The sequence below is a fragment of the Medicago sativa genome, chromosome 8 (genome assembly GCF_051527215.1).
Source record: "Medicago sativa cultivar Bolivia chromosome 8, Bolivia_mono, whole genome shotgun sequence".
NCBI lineage: Eukaryota > Viridiplantae > Streptophyta > Magnoliopsida > Fabales > Fabaceae > Medicago > Medicago sativa.
In genome coordinates, this window is record NC_140756.1 from 88,537,901 (window position 1) to 88,557,487 (window position 19,587).

Sequence of the window (19,587 nt, forward strand, 5' to 3'; positions counted from 1 at the left end):
TTCTTCCCCGTAGGCAAGTCAACTATGGACCATGTTCGATTAAGTTCAAGAGCAGCCAATTCAGATTTCATCGCTTCTTTCCAACAATCAAGTTTACAAGCTTGTTTAAAGGTTGTAGGTTCAGTGTTGGTTGAAATTGAAAGGCAAAAATGCTTATAAGCGTCGGCACAATTTGCATAAGATAAGGAAGATGATATAGGATAAGAAGAAGCAGTACTTGAAGATGATCGATGTTGTAAAGACGGGAGGAGACTGCAGTGGAAGTCCTGAAGATAGCTTGGTGTTTTTCTGATTCTGTTAGAAGCTCTAGTAGGAACAGGAACATTGGAATTTTGATCAGATACCACTATAGGGACTGTCGGAGAATTAGAAGCAGAATTATCTACCAAAGTTGCCGAATTTTCTGCATTATCAATGAAAGGATCTGCATTAGCAGAAACAGAATGGTCTGCTGCAGAAACAGTTAAAGGAGTAGCCGGACATATTGAAGGAAAATTTGGAGGATCAACTGGAAGAACAAAATTATCCAAGGTAGGGGATGAAGAAGTGCGGGAAGAATTTACAGATGAAAATGGAAAAACGTCCTCATGGAATATTACATTTCTAGAGACAAGAAATGAATGACTAGAGATGTCATATAATAAGAAACCTTTAGTACCATCTCTGTATCCAAGAAACACAGTCTTTCTTGCTCTAGGCATGAATTTTGTTCTATGATTGTGTAAGGTGGATGCGAAAGCAAGACAACCAAATGTACGAAGATGAACAAGAGTTGGAGGTTTTTGAAACAATACTTCATAAGGTGTCTTGTGTTTTAAAAGAGGAGTGGGGAGCCGGTTAATGAGATGAACTGAATGCAAAATAGAAAGATGCCAAAAATTGGATGGTAGAAAGGCTTGAAAGGAGAGAGTGCGAGCTACGTTATGGATGTGTTGATGTTTCCTCTCAACAATTCCATTTTGTTGAGGAGTCTCAACACAAGATCTTTGATGGACAATGCCTTTAGCAAGAAAAAAATCATGCATGAGAAACTCACTTCCATTATCACTTCTCAAAGATTTTAACTTGGTATGAAATTGAGTTTCAATGTAATTAACAAAGTTCATGATATGATTTCTGGTTTCAGCCTTATTTTTCATGAGAATGATCCATGTAAAACGACTAAAATCGTCAACAAGTGTTAAAAAATATTTATGGCCAGCTACAGAAACTACACCATGTGGTCCCCAAATATCAGCATGAAGCAACTCAAAAATGTGAGAAGAATGTGTATTGCTATTAGGAAAAGGAAGTATTTTTTGTTTAGCATAATGGCAAATGTCACAAGGCGTAGAATGAGATTTAAATGGAACAAAGGGAAATTGTGTAGAAATGGATTTATGAATCATATTAGAAACATGTCCAAGCCTATTATGCCAAAGTATTGAAGACTTGTCAACTTGGGAAACAACATTACAAACAGAAAAATCAGATACTGGGAAAATATAATTACAAGAAATGTTGGAAGAACCAGAAATAGAAGAAACACTAGCAGCAGGACTTTCCAAGACATATAATCCTCCCTTCTTCTTAGCTATACCAATCATCTTCTGGTTGGAATTCTGCAAAATGGAACAATGGTCAAGGTAAAATGCAAAATGGCAATCAAGTGACTCGATGAGTCTTTGGACAGAAATTAAATTGACGTTAAAATGAGGAACAAAAAGAACATTGTGAATGATAATGTTTGGTAATATTTGAACGCTACCGGCAATGTTAGCGCAGACCTTGTTGCCATTTGGTAAAAAAACTGGGACAGATTTTATATGGTGATAAGAAATAAAATGTTGGATGGAAAAGGTTATATGGTCTGTTGCACCCGAGTCTAATACCCAAGTAACAGAATGCTTACCATATGTTGGAGAGGAAATGGTATTAAGAGCCACAGGATTGGTTGTGATGGAATTAACAGATGCAGGTGTGGGATTAGGTGCAGCCTGCTGTTGGAAAAGATTTAAAAACTGTTGAAACTGGCCTTGAAGCTCATTCAAAGATGAAGCCATAGTTGAACTTGACACATGAGAAGAATCCACATCTGTAGTAGAAGCCAAATTGACAGATTTCCCATTGCCAGATCGAGCACCTTTTGACCGATAACCCGGAGGAAAACCATGTTTGGCATAACAAGTGTCAATTGTATGATTGTACCTTTCACAATTTGTGCAATATCTAGTAGAACTCTGACCTCTACCAAAATTTCTGCGGCCTCTGCCTCGACCACCAGTACTAGAATTAAAATTCTTAGCAGGTTGAGAACTAGATGTATGTTGAACCTGCATAGCCATCGCACCTTGTTCATTTTGTCTATCAACAGTAGTAAAGACAGAAAGATTGCGTTCTTGTTGCAACACTAGGGAAAAAGCTTTATGTAACGCGGGTAAAGGCTCCATCATCATTATTTGAGAACGAACATGAGAGTACTGCTCATTCAAGCCTTTGAGGAATTTAAGAACACAATCTTGCTCGCGATACTTTTTCATATCAGCCACGGCACCGCAAGAACAGGGAATTGCACAAGTGCAATCCCTAATTGGACGATATATTTCAATTTCTTCCCATAATGATTTCAATTGGGTATAATAGGACGAAATGTCGAGGCTACCTTGATTTAATCGAAGCATTTCCTCTTGAAGATCAGAAATCTTAAACATATCACCATGAGAAAACCTAAACTCGAGATCGTTCCAAACAGCAGATGCACGATCAAACCAAATGATAGATTTTGCAATATCAGGAGAAATTGAACGCTGAATCCATGCGAGAACCATACTGTTGCATCGAATCCAAGGATCATATAAAGGATCAGAAACACGAGGTTGTGCAAGAGTACCGTCGACAAATTTCATCTTGTTTTTAGAAAGTAGAGCAATTTTCATGGATCGCAACCATGAATGATAATTCTTGCCATCTAACAATGGGGTAACAAGCACAACAGCAGGATTTTCATTCGGATGCAAATAGTAAGGATTGGTAGGGTTTGTAGCAAAATCAGAATAAGTTTCCATGACAAATTAAATTGAAAGGAAGAATCTTTTTTTTTTTTTTTTGGTGGAAATCAATCAAATTGAAGAACCAAATGATCAATCACAGAGTGGGGCAACTGCGTTAATCTGATACCATGATGAATGTGAAAAAAACTTCATTAAGAAAGAAGAGAAATGGGGAGAATAATTTTCTCATTAATATGAAAATGATTATGTGATTATATCAGTAGCTATACAAACTATTTATATCACAGATTCTAATAGTAGCTAATTATGAGGCAATACATAAGGTTACAATGTAACAGTAGCTATCTTAATGATAAGGTAATTTGTAAGGTTATAAGGTAACAGAATGTGTCAATTAATTATAGGTAATAATACCATGATGCCGAAAACAATATGGAACTGGAGACTCCAGTAGTTGAAATTGATTGTTTTGGAAGTCAAAGGAGAGGATGTTAAAATTGTGGTCATTATGGTTAGGGCCTATAAGCCAATGATAAACACCATTAACAAGAGTATTGTAGTTGTTCTCACTTCTACCAGTGTGATATGGGATAGTTTCTGAAGGGATACTAGGGCAAGGGATAAGGGTCCATGATTTATTGTTATGATCATAAACTTGAGATGATGAAAAAGAAATAAAGCAATGTTTATGACGATGGATACCGACTTTGACGAGTTTGAATTCATTGGTGTATGCATCAGCACCAAAACCAATCAATTCTTCAGCTTTTTCAACTTCAACTATGTCAACAGAAGGTTGGGGAAGAACATGTACCTCCTTAGTGGTCGGGTTCCACAAAACTAAGTCTTTACGATGATCTTCTTGGATACAGAATACACCCTTGCAATGACCAAAGGAGCATATTTTTAAGGGGTTTTTGGAAAAGATGTTTTCTATTGGTGTTATTGTTGGGTTGTCTTGTAAGGAGAGAATCGTTAGGGCATTCTTTTCTTCTTCTTGTACCATAGATGGAAAGATCACGAGACGATGCTCGTCAGACATGTTCATCTGCATGTGCCTCTTAACGAAGTAGGGAGTCTTCAAGAGAGCATTCCATGACCGTTTGACACATTTGAAACGCATCAATGACTTTGCTGGAAGCCTCGCTAATATCTCTGTCTCCAAATCTCCTCCAAAGCTCTTACTCATTCTATCTGGTCTGTAAAATTGATAGATTCAGTTAAATTGAAAGATTCAATTCATCAGTTTTGGGTGTTTTGATTTTGATTACAAGCACAATTTCATATAGATAGACTGCTAATTTACACCTAATTAAAAATAGAAAGCTACATCCGTTTAAATAATAAATATATGACAGAATATTGACACTAATATGTCAAACTTAATAATAATAAGTCATCTTTGATAATTCTTTATCGGATGATTGTATTACAAAGTCAACCGTTGGATTGAAAAAATTATAAAATTTGACATTAATCATAAATCATTTGATATTTTGATAAGATAAATCAAATTTAACTCGTTTTTTAAAAGTTCATAAGACTTAATTTGATGTATTTCATTGATTTACAAAATAATTTTCGATTAATGTAAAATTTTATAACATAATCTATATTACAATATCTTTTAACTCCACGTTCAATTGTATAGTATAGTTATCCGATAAAGAATTATTAGAGATGTCACATAGTAAAAAATTGGACAGCGTGATATCAATTGATCATCATCCAACTATTTAATGATATAATATATTTTGTATTATAGGGTATGAGTACCTAACTAAATTTTAGGATGCTAAAAAATTAACATTAATTGAAACCAAACAAAAGATAAATTGAAGGGTTAATTAAGTAAATGGTCCCTATAAATATTTTGAAATTTGTTTTTAATCCTTATAAAATAAAATCACACTTTTTAGTCCATGTGACATTTTCCTTTAACATTTTAGGGGTCAAAAATGTTGACTGAAAGTTTTTACAAGGAGTAAAAATGTTGATGGAAAAAATTTCATGGACTAAAATTATCGATAAATTTTTTCACGGAGACTAAAAAGTGTGATTTTATTTGGTATAAACTAAAAATGAAATTCTAAATATTTATGTGAACCATTTACTTAATTAACCTAAATTGAAATATAGAACGAAAATTATATCTTCCTAGACTACACGGTAAAGGTCAAAGGTGAAATAAATTAGTGTGAATCGCCTAATAAGAATAATCAAATTACGTCTAGAAGTCCTAACTCAACTGGCAAATGCCAAAATTGCAAGGTCGGACGTCAGGACCCGGGTTCGAACCCGGAACCTCACAGTTGTGTGTGAGTTTAATTTCAGTGAATTACCACTTCATCTAAGAAAAAAAAATCAAATTACACAAATCCAAAGATAATGAAAAATAAGTCAACATCGGATAGAACGGCAAATCCCGAATGAAAAAAATAATAATAACATGCTAAATCTTACATATTTGTGTTTTTTCTAACCTTAATAAATAACCAAAGAAAGTATTGAGACTGGCGGTCAGTAATCAGGCGACCTCCTAATCATGCGACCTATAAAATGAGGAAAAACAAATTAGGAGAGATTGACAGTGTAAAAAGATAAATTAGGAATAAAAAATAGGTATAAGAAGCATTAATCCAACACAACACACCAAGAGGAAAATGATATAAATTAGAGTGGATCGCCCAATAAATAACAATAAAATGATCATCAAACACAGGTCTAAGGATAATGAAGAAACAAAAGCAGCAATAGATAAAGAAAATACATAAAAGATAAATTGATAAACGTGGATACAAAAAACATCATCCAATCCCCAAGTAAATAATGTGTGTTCTTTCAATTGACCTATAGAACATGTGATCTATACATTGGGGAAAAATAATTTTTGATGTTCTTCAAAATGATTGACAATGTGAAAAGATAAAATGGGGGAAATATGTATATCAAATTATTAATCCAACATAACTCACCAAATTGTCTTGGGGAATTGACGGGCGAACCCACATGCGTCACGAGCTGCGCAAATCTTTGCACTAGGGTTAGAGAAAGAAAATGTTGATTTTGTAAGAGTAAACAGTCAAAAAGATTTTAATCCACTTACCTTGACCGAAAAATAATATTTTAATAGCGAGAAAGTAATATTTTAAAAGAATATATAAGAAATTTTAATACCGAGAAAGCAAATATTTTAATAGGAAATATAGAATTAAACTAGTAAAGCAGAATTACCAAAAGACTAATATTTACCGTAAAAAGGTATACTGGCGAATCCAATAATATCAATCGGATGCAAAAGGAACCTTTATAATTCAAGATATTTCTCATAAACATATTCATCTTAGTTGCTAATCTATTCGGGAACAAACGCCAAAAAAAAAATACTGACCTTAAGCGGAAATTGCTTAAGCCACAAAACATGACTACATCCACCACCAACACATAAAGCCCCCCCCCCCCCCCCCCCCCCCCCCCCCAATGATACGTCGAACACAACACATTATACTACAAGCTTCCCCTCACTACAAGAATTCCCCAATTCACTAACCAATTCAAAATTGCAATACTGAGGAATTTGGACCCTCAGTAATTACTGGCGGAAAAACCTTCAGTAAGATCCAAAAAAAACCCTTAATAAAGTTACTGACGGAAGAATCCCTCAATAATTCAATGAGTTACATTACTGACGGATTCCGTCAGTATTTTCAATAAAGAAACTACGAATTATTACTGGCGGAAATGTTCCGCCAATAATGTAAACACACATGTCTTGCCTTACTGAGGGACATAATCCGTCAGCAATAGTATAACGGAATTAAATAATCCGCCAGTAACTAAAGCAAGCAATCCGTCAGTACTCCGCCTTATCCGTCAATAATGGTCGGTGGCCATTAATAATCTAATCTGTCAGTATTGAAACCAAATCCGCCAGTAATCTAATGCAATTTGATTTTTTTAGCCGATGCACTCCTTCTCGGTAGCTCTTATTCACAACAAACATCATCTCTCTAAAACAATTCTCTACCATCTTATTACGAAGAAGAGAAAAATTAAACTCATTCAGTCTCCTAACCCCAAACCCAGTGGCGGATCTCAGTTGAGACCCTTAGGGGCCATGGCATCCCCCAGAATTCCCTTATATACTATATTAGGTGTGTTATGTCAATAACAAATCTGTTGTTGCAGTGGTAAGGGGTGCCATAAATTGGTAAAGGGTCGCGGGTTCAACACTTCTTGGTGTTCTTTTTAACATATTTTGTCTTTTATTTTAACATATTTTGTCTTTTATTTTTACAAATTGTAGTAAAAAAGCATTTCTGATGGGATTCGAACCCATCATCCCTTGGTACTTTCAAGGGATTTAGGCCACCAGACTAGTTATTGTTTATGTTAGTTTTTAAAACTGTTTGATATATATTCCATAGAAGTTCGGCACCCCCAACAAATTTACTCAAGATCCGCCACTGCCCAAACCTCCATTCTCCCTATTTAAACATAAAGTATCTCATTTTATCCAAGACAATTTCCTAACATCCTCACTCCCTCCCCTCAAAAAAATTACACAAAATAGAGTCAAGTGTAGAAACACGACATTAATGATGATATTTTTTATTTAATATTTTTAAACATTTTATAACATCAATAACATGATTGTTTTTATATAATTACCGCATTGTTACACAACCCGTGCAAATGCATGAGTCTTAATCTAATTCTTTTTGTTGTTGTGATATTGATATGAAATTTTCACTGTCGTTTAACAATGACTAATCTCCTTTGAGAAATCTATGGGACATACAAGATGGATTATCCCATATCATTTGAAATTTTTCCATAAACACGAGTCAAGAATGGAACCTTCAAATACATGCTTAAAAATAGGTCGTTTACCACTTTGATTGATTCATCGTCAATAATCTTAAAATTATTTTTACTCTCTTAAAAATGAATTCAAATATTATTATTTTTACTTTAAAAAAAATTATTATTTTAAAAACTATAAAGAAGGCTTTGTAAGATCCAGCTAGAACTCCAGCCAGTGGATATTTCACAAGATTGAACAAAAAGCCAAGACGCGTTTGCCGTGGATTTCTTAGCCATGCTGAATTTGTGAATTAAGTATTTAATCAAAGGATTATGGTTATGTTAAAAGTGTTTTGTTCTCGTGAGCTTAACTCAATTGCTAGGGATAAATGCATAAATATGTAAGGTCCGGAGTTCGAACCATGACCACCACAACCATGACCACCACAAAAAAAAAAAAAAAGTGTTCTCATAACATTTTTTAAGGAAATCAAAATTAGTTAGTTTGTATTGATTCTACAATATTTTAATTTTTAAAACGTCAAATTTATTATTTTTCATCGGTAAGGAAATCAGAAGTAATAAATTTGTACTGATTCAACAATATTTTAACTTTTAAAAAGTCAAATATAACATTTTTTACAATTTCTCAATGCAAAATTTCTATTATTATCGTCTTAACCAATGTTCTAAGAACATTCTATAACATTTTTAATCTAATTATATTTTGGAGTAATATCCACCAAAACCTCAATGCCAACTTTGGTGGAGACTAGGGGTGGCAAAACGGGTCTAACCCGCCGGCCCGGCCCGTTTGGTCTGCTATTTTTGGCGGGCTGAGTCGAAGTTTTAAACTCGCTTTCTATAGTTGGCTCGGCTCGTCATGTCTCGTTAAAATACGGGGCGGGCACGAGGCGTGGGTGGGCGGCCCGCTTAACTCGTGTTTCAATTTGTTATTTTGAATCTTATTTTATGTTTTTGGATTTATTTTGGTTGTTAGATATATTTTGAGACTTATTTTATGCTTTTGGTTTTATCTTGGTTGTTAAGTTTATTTATTTTGAGACTTATTTTATAATTTGGTTGTTGAATTTATTTTATAATTTGTTTTATGTTGCGCATTTGCCTTATTTTGCTATTGGTTATGATGTTGAATTCGACAATTTGATAATTATCTTGTTTTTCACAAATTTACCTGCTACCTATTCTTTTATATTTTTTTACGATAAAAGCAACATAGTTTTTTTTTGTAACAATTAAGTTGTAAAAAAAAAATTTAAAAAAAGTTTTTGTTTGGCGGGCCGACCCGCCCGCAAACTCGCAAGCCCACCACTAAACGGGGCGGGGTGAGATTTTGGACTCGCTCACAAAATTTGACTCGGCTTATCTCGTCTCGTTTTTAACAGACTTAGACGGGGCGGACCTAAATGGGACGGGCCGGCCCCTGCCATTCGTAGTGGAGACTCTTTTTGCCAGACCAACATACATAGATTGTTTGCGTTGGGTGAATAAGTTGAATATAATTTTTTTTTAAGAAAGTTGAATATAATTTTATTAGCATATTATTTACGTGCAATTATTTTACATATGCAAGTTGCAACAATTTGGTCAAAAAGAATTATTTTATACATGTGTCGACGATGTGTTGCGGTATTAATTAATGAATATGCAAAATACATGAGTTTTCATAATGAATATGAAAATAATCAGATATAAGTTTTAGTTTTTTTATAACATTTACAAATATTAAATTTAATTTCAAAAAAATATATTTAAGCGTTTCATATGGATAACCTTATATTTAAATAAATGTTACATACTAATTCTTACACACGAGTAGAAGACAAACAAGAAACAAGTTGCGTCGCTTAATCTTTTTAGATGACAAAATTAATCATCGTAAACACAACATTGATGGACATATGAGACATAATATTGATATGCATGATCCTTTGAATTATTTGTAGAAGAACAACAACATCATCTTGTGTTACGAAGCCAAGTGTCAAACACAAAATGGTATAAAAACATGTCGATTATCACAACACTTTTTTTCTCATGTTTGGTCACTTTGCTTGCGGCTTTGAGGGTTGTATGTCCCGCCATAAAAGCCTAGAACCCCAATCCCACAAGTGGTGAAAAAAGCACAGAACTTCAATCTCACAAGTGGTGAAACCCCAATCAAATCCACACAATCATGTTTTCCTCCTACCCATTCATACTCATAACATCTGGTAACCCAAGTGTTAATCTTCCATCAAGTGGACTAGACTAGAAGCTCACAGGTGGTGCCTCTTTCTTTACAAATACTTCCACCCGCTTGAATATATTAAAAAAGGACATCCTTAACAAAATCATGCTTGTATACGAAGTCGGGAAACTCCTTCATTACATTTACCATGTTATAATTAAAAACAAAAATCTTATTTATTCCCTTCAAAATAAAATCTTACTTATTTAAACATAAAAAATAAGAAATAATATTTTTTAAGGAAAAAATACTAAATAATACTATTATATTATTTCTTATAGTTATATGTAGGCATGATATTGGGGAGGGATGATGACGAGTTTAACCTTCCCTGTCCCCATCCTCGACTTCCACATACTTACTCATTACCCTACTCATACTCAACGTGGATGAGAAATTGAATCTCATCCCCATCTCTAACAGGTTTGGGTATACCCGCTCCATCCCCACCCCCACAGCGAATCATTTTTTATCTTATTTATATTTATCGAGTGTTTTTGTTTTTTCTCCTTCAAAAACAAATCGACTTTTGTCTCATTTTTTTAAGGGATATTTTTATCGAGCTTAAGCTTATTATCCAAGTACTCCCTCCGTCCCAATTTATCTGAGCCCTTGGCTCATTTCACACAGATTAAGAAAAATGTATAAATAAAGGGGAAAGTGGAATATATTGTATTGGGAATGATAAAAGTATATTATTTAGTGTTATATTGTATTGGGAATGATGAAAGTTGTATTGAAAATTGAAATAACTCAGTTATTTTGGGACACTTTTTTGTAGAAAATGAGTCAGATATTCCTGGACGGAGAGAATATTTATTATCATATCATGCGCATTAACTGGTCATTAAACTTAGAAACAGAGTAGTCAACATTATTTACAGCCTGACTTTTGTTTGACCGTAAAAATTTACAACGCGGCTAACAAAAGTAGAAAGAAAGAATCTATACAACAGCTATTTTTGGGTTCCTTTCTCTAATAACTTGATCCCCCCCCCCCCCCCCCCCCCCCCCCAATCATCATTATCATTAAATTTACCACTTTCTCTGAATTTTCATCCTAATTATTTTACCACTGTCTAAATAAGAAGAACTAGCAGTTGGAAGTAACTACGAAACAGAGCATATAGACGCAATTTCTGACCCTCAACAAAGACTATATAAACCTTACAATCATTTGATAGAGAAATAGTATCAGTAGAATAATACAAATAGAGTAAGAAGAAGAACCATAGGTTAAAAAAAATAAAAGAGTATTAATTATTCTGTATCTGTATCTATCTTTTGTTATTATTGTATAACATTAATGTCTACATTCTCTGAATCAAATTCCGATGGAGTTTCACAGCGAGTCAACAGTCCACGTTTCTCCGGTCCGATGACTCGCCGTGCTCAGTCCTTCAAACGCAACAACGCCAGCGGCGCCGCCGTCGTGAGCGGCGGCGCACTCAGTAAACACAATGAAGTTGAGCTGCAAATCAACTCACCCAGATCGGAAGAAGTGTTAGAGCCTGTTTCGAAGCATGGTCATCATCATCATCACCATGTTTCTCAGAGAGTTCATGGTGGAGTTGTGAAGGGTTTTCTAAAAAGACCACTTGAATCCATTGCTGTAGATTTTGGATTTAGAGAGAAGAAAAAGCTTGGACATTGGATGTTTTTGGTGTTTTGTGGGGTTTGTTTGTTTATGGGTGTTCTTAAGATTTGTGCTACTGGTTGGCTTGGATCTGCCATTGAAAAAGCTCAATCTTATCAGGTTAGTATCTTATTTCTATGATTGTATCTTACACTGCAAAGGGTCAATTCAGTTTTTTGGATATTTAATTTAATATAATCTTTGGAAGAGTTCTGTTTTTTTTTTGGTAATTAGTGTGTGGATGTTTGTTCAAAGTGGAATCTTTAACCACTATAACATCATGCTTTGTATGGATCTATTTTTATAAGTTTGCTGTTTTTGTTTTTGGATTTTATGGTGTTTTGGATAAACAATATTTTCCATTTTGAAGTGCTTAAATATTAAATATGTCATTTGTTAATGTGTGCAAGGTTGAATTTGCATCTTCAGAAATGTAAAATTTCTTATCCAGCTTTTACTTTTCGAGTCAACTTGCTATTAGTAATGTTAGTACTAAGCTTTTAATTTGCATCTTCTTATGAGTATTCAGTATTGTTAGTAATTTTTGTTGCGTGGAATTATATGCTTTTATGCAATCAACTAGGTTGCTTTGGAGGAATTGATTAAATTTCTCAACTGTTGCAGTATATTGTATGATTTGTATCCCATAGCTATCTTATTAGTTATAATGGGGTGAAGAACTTAGGAAGCTGTGTTTGTTTTCATTTTTTGTGTGCTGCTGTTTACTTAAGACAGACATATTGCACCAAAATGTGAACATACCATTTAGTAGTAGGGAGCTGGGAAGGATCAAGAATTAGATAGATCATTATCGGATTTAACAATCTTTTTACACGCCTTAATGTTTGTTTGGATATACATTTCACTTGTCTCCACCACAAGTTTGGATCCATTTAACCGTGGAAATGGAGAAGCTACGGACTGTAGCTTCTAACAAAACGTGCGTCCACTTTTGGGTAGCGGCTGAAACAAACACACACCATACCAACTTTTATATGGTGGACAACTCAACCAAGTGTTTTCGTATTTTCAATTTTTATGTACTGTTGTTTACTGAAGATAATCATATTACACCAAATTGTGAAAATTCCAAATGGTAGGGAGATGGAGTCGATTAAGAATCAGATATATCGTTATCTGACTTGACGACTATTTGCATTTTGTTTCCTTGCATTACTTTCTTTTGTTTGGGGATTGGAGGCAGGGTGTTGTTTGCTTTTATTAACCTACTAAGTAAATTATTTTACTTTTTATCAGGAACTATCTGACTCCAATGGAATTGATAATCTAAATCTAGTGGACCAAAGATCCCTTGGTTATGCATATAGGAGTCAAGAAGGAGATGTGGAACGAACTCTAAAGACGGTAGAAACAGGAGTAGGTGGCAGCCACACTGCTAAAGTGAGAACTCTAATCTATATCTCAAGTTTGTGGACTTAATTTGTTTGGTTTTCAATGTAGGTAACAGAAATATCTCTGTCTTTTCATTAATCAAAGTTTGCTTTTTTATTCAGGAATCAGAAGTCTGGTCTAAGCCCAACAGTGAAAATTTCACCCAATGTATCGATCTCTCTAGAAATCATAAAAGTATGAAAAAATTTGTATGAAGTTTACTCCTTTTCCTATTATGCAGTTGAGTATTCCAAGATATCCCTCCACTCACTTTCAATAATTTTTTTGACAGTGCTAGATGCAAAGACCAACGGATATATTCTTGTAAATGCTAATGGGGGCCTAAATCAGATGAGATTTGGGGTATGCTGTGTTGATTTCTGATGTTATATTATAAGAAGGCAGGCGGAAAGCATAATCTAATGTCTAAATATATTTTGATGCCAGATATGTGATATGGTTGCTGTTGCTAAGATTATGAAGGCAACACTAGTTCTTCCTTCTCTTGATCATACCTCGTACTGGGCTGATCAGAGGTTCGATTACAACTTTCTTACCTCTTTAGATTTGGATGATTGGATCTCGTAGCAAGTGTTTTCTGCAAGACTAAAACTTCATTCAGTTTCAGTTGATGCTGATTATCCATATTAGTTGATACAAGATTTTTAGCGATAGACCTGTTCAAAGCATGGCATAGCACATAACTAATGACTATTTAATGTGCAAGAAATGTTCCTAGAAATTTAGCTTTTTTGACAACATTATTTGACAAGTATGCCATCGATTTCAAAGCCTTTTCTTTAGACAATCATCCCAACTTTTAAAGGGAAGATTGCAGATTCCAGAAAGCTATAACTAGTTTTCTTAGACTCTCTATTCTCACCCTTTTGCTATCAAGTGATGGGTTTTCAGCTTGAATATTCGCTCATTCAACATTTTGTTGTAGTGTATAACTTTGTTTCAATATATTTGTAGTGGCTTTAAGGATTTGTTTGACTGGAAGCATTTTATTGATACACTGAAGGATGATGTCCATATAGTAGAGACATTACCACCTACCTATGCTGGAATTCAGCCGTTCTCAAAAACTCCAATATCTTGGTCCAAGGTAACCATAACCTGTGCTCAAAATTTATTTAATTGATTTACCACATTCTTGTTGAGGTCGGCCATCCATCTTGTCTTTATATAGCCGGCTAAGTTGTTAAGTAAACGGCCTTATGTGTCATAAACATCATTTAGTCTCTATGCCAATGTCAAAAAAAATTCCACATCAAATAATTGCATCCCTTTTAACAATGTTTCAAATTACGGTCGATGAATTTATAGTGTTTATTTACAGGTTCCTTATTACAAGACAGAGGTTCTTCCCCTCCTAAATCAGCACAAAGTGATCTATTTCACTCATACTGATTCCCGGCTTGCTAACAATGGCATTCCAAAATCCATACAGAAACTAAGATGCCGTGTAAACTACAGAGCATTGAGATATTCAGCTCCAGTTGAAGAATTTGGAAACAAACTGGTATCTAGAATGCAGCAGAATGGAAATCCTTATCTTGCCCTTCATTTAAGGTAAGTTACATACAGAATATTGTAATAATACAATTGAATCCACATGGATTTATAATGAGATCAATGTAAGATGACATGTATACATTCCATTTCTAATCACCTTACTCTATCTCTTCTTTGTTACAGATATGAGAAAGATATGCTTGCATTTACTGGTTGCAGTCACAGTTTGACTGCAGAAGAAGATGAAGAACTGAGGCAGATGCGATATGAAGTTGGTCACTGGAAGGAAAAAGAGATTAATGGGACTGAAAGGAGATTGCTTGGTGGCTGTCCATTAACTCCGAGGGAAACTTCCTTACTACTTAGAGCACTTGGTTTTCCATCACACACCAGGATTTACCTCGTAGCTGGAGAAGCATATGGAAGAGGAAGTATGAAATATCTCGAGGATGATTTCCCCAACATTTTCTCTCATTCCTCTCTGTCTTCTGAAGATGAGCTGAATCCTTTCAAGAATCATCAAAACATGTTGGCTGGTATTGACTATGTTGTTGCCCTTCAGAGTGACGTATTTCTTTACACTTACGATGGAAATATGGCAAAGGCTGTACAAGGTCATAGGCGCTTTGAAAACTTCAAGAAGACCATCAATCCAGACAAGTAATAAATTCATAATCTCTTTCTTCTATATTACTTCTAACATGAAGTTTTTGCGGCGATACATGCAATTTAGTTCATTATGCAACTGTTTCTTGTTCATTCCCAGTATAAACTGATTTCAATGGTGTTGATGCAGGATGAATTTTGTTAAACTTGTTGATCAGTTGGACGAAGGAAACATTTCTTGGAAAAAGTTCAGCTCCAAGGTGAAAAAACTTCATAGAGACCGTGACGGTGCTCCATATCTAAGAGAGTCGGGAGAATTTCCAAAGCTAGAAGAAAGCTTTTATGCAAATCCTCTGCCAGGATGTATTTGTGAAACAAAAAGGAGTAGATAAACTCAGTCTTGCTTCACAGCTCTCGTTCTTAGGATTGTCTTATAAAAGCTGCAATCATATGGCATTGTGGCTGTGGAGATGATATTTTTTTTTTTCCGTAATTCTTTCTTCAAGAGATTGCAATATGATTATCCAAAAGCTGGATTATCTGGTAAGGTACCATTGCCATATATTGCTTGGATGTTGGGATAAGATTGCAAGTGGCCATGATTTGATAAGAAACTAAACTACACAGATGCAGTTTTAGAGATCAAGTTTGGGCTGGCCAAAGTATACTATACACGCAATAGATACTAAACACCATACCTTATTAAACAAACGTCATTCTAACTACACTTTTTAAATAAGGAAGTTTTTTTTTCTTCCTTGATTATTTTATTCAATACTTGTTTTAATATCAAAAAAAGGGGGTGGAACTGAATAAGTTGTATTCTTTATTGCACGGTATAACATTTGAAAAGAATTATATGCAGTTCTTTGTATATGTAATTCTTTTCTTTTGATAAATTATGCATCTGTAATTCTTTTAAGCAGGTTTCTTACAATAAATCATCCCTTGTGATCATTATTTAATTTTCAGATACTGTCCTTGCTATAAAATACATCTTTTACCCCTTGATTATTGTGATTGAAATGTATTTTTTCTGCTTTAATAATTTAGCTTAACTTTGCTTAATGGAGGCTTAATGTGGGCTAGATACGTAATGCGTTTCTAATTGGCTGTCAGACTTATTCCCACCCGAGAAAAAGAAATGATAGTTGCCCAGTTATTTTATGACAAGGTAATGTGTGTGGTTGCTTTATTTGACAAGGAATGTGTGGTTGATGGTACCTCTTATAAAGGTATAGAAATATGTTGATCAAACCATGTTCTGAATTTCCCCTAACAATAGCAAATTAATACAAAAAGGGGCTGCCAGTAATATGCATGTGTTATGCCAGAAAGGACTAGAATCTGCAAACTAATTTGATCACACCTGTCAAAATTTTACTAAGAAACTAGTATTGAATAGCATTACATGCTCATGACAATTCATTGGTTATAATTAGTTCCCCACCTAGAAGGCTAGAACAAAGGAAAAAGATGCTTCACAAAAATATTTGCCTGAGTCTTGACAGACACTGAATTATGAAAATTGGCAAAGTAATTCCAAAATTACTAAAGGGCTGTAGCTGCAGTCAGTATACTTCAAAATATGAAGTTCAAATAGCAATCATACTTAAGTTGTATAATTGTGATCTCATCTATCGTAAATACAATTATACAATTTTGTATCCACGATATATAAGATTACATTTATAATCAAAACATTCTCTTAAGATTTGGAGACTCCAATTGTTCGTACAACAAAACCAAAATGGTAAAAAAAAAAAAAAAAAAAGAAGGAAAAACAACAATCAAAGGCGTGCATTTAGCTCTTGAGTCTCATTTCCTTTGGTGAGGAAAGGATAATCGGTGTAGCCAATAACAGGATCCTGTGTGTAAAATGTCTTCCTGTTATACTTGTTCAGAGGAGCATTTAGCTTAAACCTTAAAACCAAATCTGGATTAGAGATGAAAAGACGACCAAATGATACCAAATCAGCATCACCTTGAGCTACAGCTTCCATTCCTAACTTCCTATTATATCCACCACTGCACATGAATGTTCCCTCATAAGCTTTTCTTAGGTTCCTCATCAAATGAGCCTCTTCTTCTTCCTTGTCATACTCAGTTTTTCCATAAGCTGTATATCGAGGTTGAGTAACATGAAGATAGGTGAGTTTTCTACCAAGCTCTTTTTGGAGATTGTTTAGTCTCTCAATCACTGCTAAGCCTAATCCAAGTGGATCAGAATCAATAGCATCATTGTGATCAATTGCTGGTGAAATTCTGACACCAACTCTTTCAGCTCCAATACCAGAAACAACGGCCCGAACCACCTGAATTAAGAACCTGCATCGATTTTCAAGTGATCCACCATACTCGTCTGTTCGATCATTGATCCCATCTTTCAAGAATTGATCAATCAGATACCCGTGTGCCCCGTGAATTTCGACTCCATCAAAACCTGTATGTACGTCTCATTTCATTATCATGCATTCTTTGTCTTTAAAAAACGTGAACATGAAATTAGCCCATACCCGTGCAGATGCAACACGAGTATGGATTAAACTTCATTACTCGATAACTCACAAACATAAAATAGTAAGGCAAACAAATAAATTCCTTGAAGAGATGTAAACAAATATAAAACCTGCTCGAATCGCATTAATAGCTGATTGGCGATAATCCTTGACTATTTCTGGTATCTCAGAAGTGGTAAGCGCTCGAGGCTCCGGGTATGCGCCATAGGAACCATCTGGCTTGAGAATTCTCCACCTCTCTAGAAGGGGTTTGGTTGTGGATGAAATGGGTGCAGCACCACCAGGCTGATACACTGCTTCACAATTAAATCATTGAGTGGAAAACAAGTGCAAAAAATAGTGAAGTGCACAAGCACAAGTAAGTAGTAAATGTAACAAACATAGAAAACATTACAAGTAAAAATACTCGAGTTTTCAATGCAGTTCATTAAGGATGAACTTGTGAAGCATTTAGGATAGTGAAACTGAGGTTACCAGAATGGGATGCACGACCAACATGCCATAACTGACAAAAGATAATGCTGCCTTTGGCATGAGCAGCATCCACGACATTTCTCCATGCCTCCACTTGTTCCTCTGAATAAATTCCAGGTACATGGGGAAACCTGCGCCAAACATTTCCCTATATTACAATACCATAATGTAATATTTTCATATATTTAGGATTGGCTTAGAAGAAGCATTATTATATTTTTTATTTGAAAATACACGTTTTTTTGACAAAGCAAAATATTTAACATTATTCAATGTCAATCAACGACAAAAAGAACACAGGTGAATCGATTTTTATTTATTTTAAACACAATCAGCCTCATTGGTTGGTAGCGATAGAATAGTACTAAAACCATGTAGGACTTTTTGTTTGACCGTTTATTTAGTTTTATGTACTTTTATCGATATTTAAGCATTTATTTATAGCACATGACAAAAAGAAGTTGCGACAAATGAATCAAGGGTGGCCGGCCATTGACAAAATCAGATGCATGAATTATAATTAAATAATAATATGTTTAAATTATAAACTAGCTCCGTCCTATATTTCTTTTATATATTTTTTATCCTTTGAAATTTGTAAGGACAATATTTTTTTTTTTTACCAATATACCTTTATTACTTTATAACTGTTTATAACCAATAGTAAATACCAACATACATCTAACAATCAAATTTGGATTATTTTTTTAAGGTGACTCGTATTGTCAACTCTTCCAGCATCAACATAATATTATTTTTTTTGAGAAAAATGTCTTTTAAGAATGACATCAATGAATATAAGTTAGGTTATGTAACACTTAAAAAATATAATATAAAAGAAAAAGCTTGAAAAAGAGGAATTATATACCCATAAGCAGTGGGAGAGATGGAGGTTCCTTCACCGATGAGAAATCCACCTGGAGTTGATCTTTGAGCGTAGTATTCAGCAAGTGCTGCGTTTGGAATACCATTCAACGCTCTGCATCTCGTCATAGGTGCCAACACCACCCTGCACTCCAATACCATAACCACATCAGATCATAGTCACCCACAATAACAGAGAAAAAAAACAAGTGAAAACATGTTACAACTACCTATGAGAAAAGTTGAAGTTTGCAATCTTGTAAGGAGAAAAGAGGGTGGTGCTGGTGTCTCCTTGTACTTGTGTTGTTGAACTTGAATTATTGTACTCTGCCATTGTTAATATATATATTTTGTGATGGATGAATTTTCTCTCCTGATTGGGATCAACTTCCAGAATCTAAAAATGTAGTATTGAAATCGAATGATTATTGAAGGGTTGATTTATGTAGGAGTAGTGTTGTTGGCTATAGTAGCCTCAACCGAAGATTAACCATGTGATAAATGTACGTTTTTTTTTCGTAGGTTCAATTT

At 34.5% G+C, this 19,587-nt stretch overlaps 3 protein-coding genes across 3 annotated transcripts; 1 reads left to right on the forward strand and 2 right to left on the reverse strand.

Moving 5' to 3' along the window:
• Positions 1–3,384: 3,384 nt before the first annotated feature.
• LOC146902932 (F-box/kelch-repeat protein At3g23880-like) lies at positions 3,385–4,179 on the reverse strand. The gene has a single exon (XM_085737181.1). It carries the CDS (start codon positions 4,177–4,179, stop codon positions 3,385–3,387), a length of 795 nt encoding a protein of 264 aa, XP_085593307.1.
• Positions 4,180–11,237: 7,058 nt separating this feature from the next.
• On the forward strand, positions 11,238–16,164 carry LOC146902933 (O-fucosyltransferase family protein). The gene is made up of 9 exons (XM_085739179.1): positions 11,238–11,803; positions 12,941–13,084; positions 13,198–13,270; positions 13,368–13,438; positions 13,523–13,611; positions 14,051–14,183; positions 14,418–14,650; positions 14,777–15,253; positions 15,390–16,164. Exons 1-9 carry the CDS (start codon positions 11,354–11,356, stop codon positions 15,589–15,591), a joined length of 1,872 nt encoding a protein of 623 aa, XP_085595305.1. The 5' UTR covers positions 11,238–11,353; the 3' UTR covers positions 15,592–16,164.
• A 563-nt stretch (positions 16,165–16,727) lies between these two features.
• OPR3 (oxophytodienoate-reductase 3) lies at positions 16,728–19,587 on the reverse strand. The gene is made up of 5 exons (XM_085739180.1): positions 19,287–19,587; positions 19,061–19,201; positions 18,193–18,323; positions 17,829–18,011; positions 16,728–17,642 (listed from the first exon to the last, which is right to left on the reverse strand). Exons 1-5 carry the CDS (start codon positions 19,388–19,390, stop codon positions 16,990–16,992), a joined length of 1,212 nt encoding a protein of 403 aa, XP_085595306.1. The 5' UTR covers positions 19,391–19,587; the 3' UTR covers positions 16,728–16,989.

What these genes read in the sequence shown, in the direction of transcription:
- LOC146902933 (XM_085739179.1), top strand. Translation starts at nt 11,354, where the DNA reads ATGTCTACATTCTCTGAATCAAATTCCGATGGAGTTTCACAGCGAGTC. An exon ending in TCGTACTGGGCTGATCAGAG is followed by an intron (nt 13,612 to 14,050) that starts GTTCGATTACAA and finishes ATATATTTGTAG; the next exon opens with TGGCTTTAAGGATTTGTTTG. An exon ending in TATCTTGCCCTTCATTTAAG is followed by an intron (nt 14,651 to 14,776) that starts GTAAGTTACATA and finishes TCTTTGTTACAG; the next exon opens with ATATGAGAAAGATATGCTTG.
- LOC146902932 (XM_085737181.1), bottom strand. Translation starts at nt 4,179, where the DNA reads ATGAGTAAGAGCTTTGGAGGAGATTTGGAGACAGAGATATTAGCGAGG.
- OPR3 (XM_085739180.1), bottom strand. Translation starts at nt 19,390, where the DNA reads ATGGCAGAGTACAATAATTCAAGTTCAACAACACAAGTACAAGGAGAC. An exon ending in ATCTCTCCCACTGCTTATGG is followed by an intron (nt 18,324 to 19,060) that starts GTATATAATTCC and finishes TGTTTGGCGCAG; the next exon opens with GTTTCCCCATGTACCTGGAA. An exon ending in TATTAATGCGATTCGAGCAG is followed by an intron (nt 17,643 to 17,828) that starts GTTTTATATTTG and finishes ACGTACATACAG; the next exon opens with GTTTTGATGGAGTCGAAATT.